The following is a 7697-nucleotide window of genomic DNA, read 5'->3' on the forward strand; positions in this document are numbered from 1 at the left end:
CCTCGTCTCCTTAAAGGCCCATTTTTCAGTTTTCACCTTATAAAAACCTATAAAAGTTCTGGGATATTCAGGTCATTTGCTAGTGGGTCAGTTAAAGTTTAAAAAGCCGGTTGGGTAGCGGCTCAGGCAGTCGGGTTAAATAAAGGTGGGGCGAGTTTGGGGCGCTCGATCTTCAGTGGTGCTGTGCGTCACTGTCTCCTGTACCCCAACGGAGACACAGAAGACTGAAAGGGCCGATTAGGGGTCGTTCCTGTTAAAGTTCGAGTACTTGGGAGGCGCCCCGAGTCCCACAGAAGGCTCCAGGCACATGAGCTCTCACGCCCTGTCGACACAAAAGCCGCTAGATAAGAAATGGTGTCAGGGGTCCTTCATGTTCCGGCTTCATGTTGGCACTGAGCCATTCATTGACCTTATGTGTGATTAAGTGAACAAAAAGACGAATGAAGCATATGATCTCACACCATGTAATGCAGGGGTCTTCAACTTCTGGTATTTACCTGAGAACAGATGTGGCTCATCAGGAACCAGGTAGGACAGTAATCCTGCTGGGCAGCTGCTCTCCAGGACTGGAATTGGAGACCCCTGGTGTGATGAATGCCTTGAATCTATAGGCCTTATACGAAAACTATTCTTAGGCCAGTTTAACAATCCTCGAGACAAAGGCTTGAAGCAGCCCAATTCAACAAGTAAATGGTAAGTATTTCAAAACATACACCAACTTAAAATCCGAAGTTATTCTTTGTCAGACTGCGTGTAACATGCACCGCTGACTGCTTTCGATGGACATGTACTGTTACACCAATCACCAATGACGTGACTACAGACCCTAACCCCGCACCAGGCTCATCCAAGGGCACCGACCCCTTTCAGCTCAGGCTGTAGGGGGCGCTCTCCCAGAAGAGCAACTGGGGCAATACAACTGTGGCTAAACCTATGCTCTGTCTTCGATTATGAATGATCCTTATGGTAAATAGCCATATCCCAAAAACAAAACACAATGCATAAATACATTTTTAATACAGATATAGGTTAAATTCTGCATAGTCACCCACAGTATCTTCAGTATAACGTTAATATAAGTGCATTCCCGCCCGCAGACGGCACCCGATAGGGTATCTGAAAGCGGCAGCGGGGGTATTTAAAGAAGGGAGCAGTATGACTGCGCGCGGCTAGAAGTCATTCATGGTGGGAGGTGGTGCGATTGTATGGGAACTTGCTGCGCGAAACACTCGCTTCGTCCAAGTCAGTAGTTTAAATCTGCTATAAAGAGTTTGAAGGCTATTTTACGAGAAGACATGAAAACGGGAGGATATCACGCTTTATTACTTGTGATATGTGCAAATTTGATCTCAGTTACTCCTTTGGAAGAACAAATATCCGATTCTGCGTTTGGTGAGATTATAGTATTTGATCATAATAGTATATTATTGTTTAATAAATGATTTGATTGAGTTTTGGTGCATAAAAACTAATGTTTATTTTAACGCTATAATGCACGCATAAATATTACAGTGTTTAATTACCATGAAGTGGTGTCTGTCAGCAGTTTCCAATGCAGAAGGAAGGTTTGGTAACTGCAGTGTATCTGCCAGTCCTGACACCTAGTTAAGCGGCATTTCCGACCGACAGCTGCTCTGTCAGCAGCAAGGGGCGCTTTCCGTGGCAAAGGAAGGACGTTATTTTCAGGCTGACTTTCAGGAACTTATTCTGCTATATTTTGTATGAAGTGTGGTACTGCTGTAGGGGGACACTTTCAGTAAATGAAAGCTTACCCATTAAGATGTTTTAATAGGCATATGTGTAACACGAAGGCACATTATAAGTTGCGCATTTTAAGTATTAGTCACCCATGTAAAGGCGGTTAGGTACTTGGTGTACTTTTGTGACGTTACTAACGATGTACGATGTAACGATCATACACACCTACACACATATATATTTTTACTTTTTTAAAAAACATTTCTGGATGTAAATGTATACCGTACATGACCAAGAACTGAGAATGTTGGAAGAATTTAAATATAAATGCAATAATCAACAAAGAATAAAAATGAATTTGTATTTTGCTTAAAGAATGATAAAACTGTGGAAATCGTGTTAAATCCTTGAGTAATGAATCAAACTTATATTTATACGTAAGAATATATGGTTATATTTAATATACAAGTGTGAATATACAATGTTGATGTGTGTTGCAATGCACATTCTCCGGGCATATTTGTCGTGCACGGTCCCATTGTGAGACAGCCCCCATTCCGATAAATTAAGAAAGAAGCTGGAGAGAGAAGAGAAGAAATATGCACAGATTCTACGTCTTTAAATACGTCTTTCATAACTAGTTCTGAATCTTTCCCGAATGTGTTACTCCTGAATTTCAGCAACTAAGTTAAAGAGTAAAGCAGCCTTAAATACTCGATCCCCTTTCCCCGCATTCTTTGCACAGATAATTTTCTTGAGCTAATACCGAAGTCACGCCAGGAGCCCAGTGAGTCCCTCAGCTCCAGGTTTTCTCTGCGGAAACCGTCTGATCCCGATGACGATGTTTGTTACATCATCACTGGAGACCCCGAGTCCCTCAAGGAGTGCGGCTTCAACACAACTTCTAAGACCTTTCTGGTGATCCATGGATGGACGGTACTGTCTTCCTCCATAGCCACAGCTGTATAGAGGAATTTACATTGGCGGTCACTAATACGTTTATTCATTTATCTAAAGCAGCTGACAGTAGAGGGAAGGGATACAATTTGCATGGTGGGATTCAAACCCACAACCTTCATGCTGTTAGCATAACGCACTACTTGTCGAAGTCCAGGAGCTAGAAGCTAATATGGTCTGTGCTGTGTTTCTCTGCAGGTGAGTGGGCTGTTTGAGGGCTGGGTTGGCAGATTGGTGGCCGCTCTCTATGAGAGGGAGCCCAGCGCAAATGTAATTGTAGTTGATTGGTTAAGCACAGCCCAGAACCATTACATAGTTGCTGCTCAGAATACAAAGATGGTGGGACAAAGTATTGCGAATTTCATAAACTGGATGGAGGTTGGTACACATGTGTTTATCACAACCTTATTCATTTAGCTGCTAATTGACCAAATACAGTTGACAGTGTGTGCTTCTGAAGACTATTCAAAGAAATAATTGTTATTCTGTTTGTTTCTGCAGAAAACAACACATTTGTCCCTCGATCACCTCCACCTCATTGGCTACAGTCTCGGTGCCCATGTTGCTGGGTTTGCTGGAAATCATGTGTCCAGTAAAATTGGGAGGATCACTGGTGAGAAGCTCGGTTTTCCTGGAGGAGTGTCCATGTCTAATGTGCCGCAGAGTGTTGAAGTGACAGCTTCCAAAACACAGTTAGGAAATTTGAATTTATTTACCTGAATTTCAATGTCTTAACCTGAACTGTGATTAAAGATCCCAAAGTTAAATGTGTTTAACTGAGCTTAAATTAAAAATAACGGATTTTCGATTCATTATCTGAACTTGAATTTATGTTGTAAAATTCAGTTCTTGAAAGTGTGGGTTGTAATATTCAGGTTGAAAACTTCAGGTTCAGGTTAACATATTCAAAACTTCAGGTTCAGGTTAACATATTCAAATCCTCAGGTTGTGGTGAGTCTGATCTGACACCATGATGACTGAAATGTCACAGTGCTCTACCTCTGCCCAAACAGGGACATGGCACATGTTCTCTCCTTCAGCTGAGTTGCTGTTTCCCTGCAGGTCTCGACCCCGCTGGCCCCGACTTTGAAGGGGCGCTTGCTCACCAGCGCCTGTCCCCGGACGATGCCCATTTCGTCGACGTGCTCCACACTTTTAACCGTGGTTCTCTCGGTCTGAGCATCGGCACCCAGCATCCAGTGGGCCACATGGATTTTTACCCCAATGGGGGCAGCTTTCAGCCAGGGTGCAACTTGCGGGGAGCCCTGGAAAAGATCGCAAAATTTGGCATATTTGGTGAGCATGTGCCACTGATGTTAGGAGGATTGTAAAAATGTAAAGAATGTAAAAAGAGGTATTAAAAACAACCTACGGAGCTGTTTTTCTATGTGCCGGTTACAGTCTTATAATTTAGGTGATAATTAAGGTAATTTATTTGATTCTGTGAACAATGATCCAATGGATCATAACATAACAGGAGAATTTTATAGCAAGTGTCAGTTCTGGGAGCGTGTTTGGGTTCCAGACTCTACGCTGTTATGAAGAAGGTGCTTCATGCTGGTAGACTGAGTATCGCAGAAGCATTAACTGCACTGTGTACGACTTCCCCATGACCCTGAGCAGTTTGAATGAGTGATATACACCTTATGGACAAGAGTATTGGGACACCAAGACATTTTGGTCAATTCTTTGCTTCCAACTTTGTGGGAACAGCTTGGGTAAGGCGTTCAGGTCCAGCATCAGGGCCTGACCTCGCAGATGCTCCTCTGGATGAATGTATAAAGATTCCCACAGACACACTCCGGAATGCTGCGGAAAACCTTCACAGAAAAGAGTGACGGCTGTTATACCTGCAGAGGGGGGACCAACTCCATATTAATAATGGATTTACAATCGGGTGTCATAAAAGTTCCTGTAATGGCCAGGTGTCCCGATAGTTATGTACATATGGTGTATGATAACCTTTAAGTAAAGATGCTGGTTATAAATATTTCGTAAATTAGCATCGAGTTGTTTTGCTTGTCTCTTTTAACATCCACATTATTTCCCTGTGCCCTGCAGCTATTAATGATGCAGTGAAGTGTGAGCATGAAAGGTCTGTGCACTTGTTCATCGATTCACTGCTGAACAAGCAGGAAGTTAGCCTGGCCTACCGCTGCGGCAGCCCGGACATGTTCGAGCGCGGCGTCTGCCTCTCCTGCCGCAAGAGCCGCTGCAGCACTATGGGCTACGACGTGGGCGGTACCCGCCAGGCGCGCAGTGCTGCGATGTTCACCAAAACACGGGCCTCCATGCCCTTCAGAGGTATTCCATGGGGTCGTCCCCACCAAGCGGCGGTGTGGAGCAGCTGGCTTGTTTGTAACATTGCTGAATGCTGTTCTTGTCGCTGCTTTGAACAGTCTATCACTACCAGTTGAAAATTCACTTCTCCAGTAATCTGAATTGCTCTGGAGTGGAGCCAGTATTGACGGCTTCCCTCCATGGAGCCAATGGAGATGCCAAGGACCTTCACCTGAACATGTGAGTTTGAGGTTCCTCACAGCACTGGGCCCCTAGATTACGAGAACTACTTCATCTCCTTCTTTCCTTGGTAGACATGAGAAGATTGAGGCCAACTACACCCACTCGTTCTTGCTGGTGACCGAGAAGGACATTGGAGAATTGCTGATGATTAAGCTTAAGTGGGAGAGTCGCAGCAAGCGGACGACTTCCTTTATGCTAAAGATGGTGTCTTCTTGGTGGCCAGGAGATTCCACTCTCAGCTCCAACATGGAAATCCACAAGATCCGCGTCAAAGCCGGCGAGACACAGAAAAGGCAGGAAACGCATCACTTCTGTATACCTTTATTATGATTAATATAATGGAACAACAAGAAACCTGTAGTTCTGCAGATACTTCTGACTACAGTACCTTGTTTCTACACTAAAGTGGTCTCTACAGTGGAATCTCTCTGATGAGCCAATACTTTTCATTCACAGGATGGTATTTTGCCTAAAAACTCCTGAAACGCCTGGGGTATCACAAGAGCTCACATTTATTAAATGTAAGGAAAGCTGGAAATTCCACTCAAAAAGGTGAGTCTCTAATCTGTTCTAATGGTTCACGTGGAATACGTCACACTGGGCACCTGATCTAAACACGGTTACTTACGTTGTCAGTAATGGACATGAGACAGTTGGCGGTATGAGGTGTACCTCTCTGGGTGACATCCAGAACATTCCCGTGTTCACACTGTTAACCGCACCTCTTACGTCAGATTCTTAATCGCATAATCATCAGCGTGTGACACTGCTGTTTGTGTCTGTCTGTATGTGTAGGCGTGGCCTAAGGAGACAGTGATGATTAGATCTGCCTGTCTTCACTGGACCAAATACCTCCTGCAAAAGCACTTGGAAAGCCATCCATTTGGATGTAACTAATTTATTCTTATTTGTCGCGAGAATATTAAATATATAAATACATGACGAATATATGGATATATCCCAGCATGTTCTAATTTACTGGTTTGTGGCTAACAAGCGACCATCATAGGAAGACTGGATGAGTTTAGCTGTTTTGTAACAGTGTAATTTTGACTTATCATTATTAGGCAACTGTTCTTTTTTTCTTACTTAAGCAACATTGACACAATATCTGTGTGTTCAGAGTTCAGCTGTTGGCAGAAAAATTGTTGTGTAAGTTACAAAATATGAGGCACGTGCGGATCGATGCTGCTGGAGAGACGCACGCCGCTGAGGTGATGTTCTGAAGGCACTGCGCTCTGCAGAGTAACGCCTGGGCGCGGCGCAGTCTGGCAGCATGCTGTGTACTGTGCAAAGAGGAACGGCGGCGTGTGAGCATGCATGTGGGTCTCTGCTCGCTCCCTGGATGCAGCACTCCTCAGCGTGCTGCCACCTCTGTCTGCGGTATGGTGCTGCATTCTGGTGCAGGTGTTGGTGTGGAAAGTGGTGACTGTCACTTGTAGAGATATAGGGAATAATTTCTGCATGTTAAACTAGACATTCGTTTCCAGAGAGTTACTATTAAATAAATTTGATATGAAAAACATGAAAAACCGAAATTAACGTAATGTGGTGTTGGGAAGTGTTTATAATTGTTGTATTTTTTGGTTATACATAGATTCTGCATACATCAGTATCATGGGGGCGAAATGAGGTCTGTGACGTAGCAATGCTGCAAATTCAGTGGCGGGAAAAGAGTTACTTTTGATGCATGTCTCTATACAGTAATTTTTATGCACAACGGACACATACAATGTTGAGCAGATGAAGATTAAACTGTGTTTGTCCAGATCAGAGGAGATCACACATTAGTGAAGAACCTGGTAAATATTAATACCATGTATTAGCATTTGTGGGGGTACGACTTACTGTTTGCATTGAGAGCTGTAATTGAGCTAAAAATGGATTAATAACTGTAATAATCTTGATGTATAGAATTTAAGAATTTGCTGCTGGTGAACCTATATATGGTCATGTAAAGTATATAAAAATATATTTAATTTTTAAAAAAATTTTAATCTTAAAAAAAACTATTTAAGATTAAACTGTTTTTTCTAGGTAAAATGTGCATAGGATATGGTAAAATGCAGTCTTTCACCATGGTACTTGCCCCTGACTTGTGTTCTCGTAACTCTGAATGTCAGGCCGTCAGTAGAGAAAAGCATATCTGTTGTTCCTGCTAATAAATATCTGCCCTTCATCCACCTTTGAATCCCTTTTATTTGTCTGACGCCTCAGATGATTGGTTTCGCTGCCTCCCAGCTTCCTGTCAGAAAGTCCACACTTTGAGCTACGAAGGAGAAAAATGTGTTTATCTGAACTATATCAGCATTTTTATTACTATAGTAAATTGTTTTGTGTTGCCTAAGTATCATCTTCAAATCTGTTTTGAAGCTGGACAGTGCCTGATAAAATTACTTTAGCCCATAAATTATAGCAATCATCAGTCAGTTGAAACATTGAAAACGTAAAACCTCCCTTGAATCATAATCAAAACCACGAAACTCCATATCATGTCCATAACATACATTCTTATTGAA

General features: G+C 42.8%; 1 protein-coding gene across 2 annotated transcripts; it reads left to right on the forward strand.

The window, feature by feature from the left end:
* Nucleotides 1-1159: 1159 nt before the first annotated feature.
* Nucleotides 1160-7361, forward strand: LOC125709167 (lipoprotein lipase). 2 transcript variants are annotated; one of them, XM_048977336.1, is made up of 10 exons: nucleotides 1160-1392; nucleotides 2444-2634; nucleotides 2854-3033; nucleotides 3157-3268; nucleotides 3718-3951; nucleotides 4717-4959; nucleotides 5055-5175; nucleotides 5250-5471; nucleotides 5635-5730; nucleotides 5974-7361. In XM_048977336.1, the coding sequence occupies exons 1-10, from the start codon at nucleotides 1296-1298 to the stop codon at nucleotides 5993-5995; spliced, it is 1518 nt and encodes a 505-aa protein (XP_048833293.1). In that variant the 5' UTR covers nucleotides 1160-1295; the 3' UTR covers nucleotides 5996-7361. The 2 variants fall into 2 exon arrangements, with proteins under 2 accessions (XP_048833293.1, XP_048833294.1); XM_048977337.1 differs by having other exon boundaries at nucleotides 1178-1242.
* Nucleotides 7362-7697: the final 336 nt, after the last annotated feature.

Source organism: Brienomyrus brachyistius, chromosome 15 (assembly GCF_023856365.1).
Source record: "Brienomyrus brachyistius isolate T26 chromosome 15, BBRACH_0.4, whole genome shotgun sequence".
In the NCBI taxonomy this organism is placed as follows: Eukaryota; Metazoa; Chordata; class Actinopteri; order Osteoglossiformes; family Mormyridae; genus Brienomyrus; species Brienomyrus brachyistius.

Excerpts from the sequence above, each read along its gene's own strand:
- LOC125709167 (XM_048977336.1), top strand. The coding sequence starts at position 1,296 with ATGAAAACGGGAGGATATCACGCTTTATTACTTGTGATATGTGCAAAT. Across the intron at positions 3,269-3,717 it reads TAAAATTGGGAGGATCACTG|GTCTCGACCCCGCTGGCCCC; the intron begins GTGAGAAGCTCG and ends GTTTCCCTGCAG. Across the intron at positions 5,472-5,634 it reads GCCGGCGAGACACAGAAAAG|GATGGTATTTTGCCTAAAAA; the intron begins GCAGGAAACGCA and ends TTTCATTCACAG.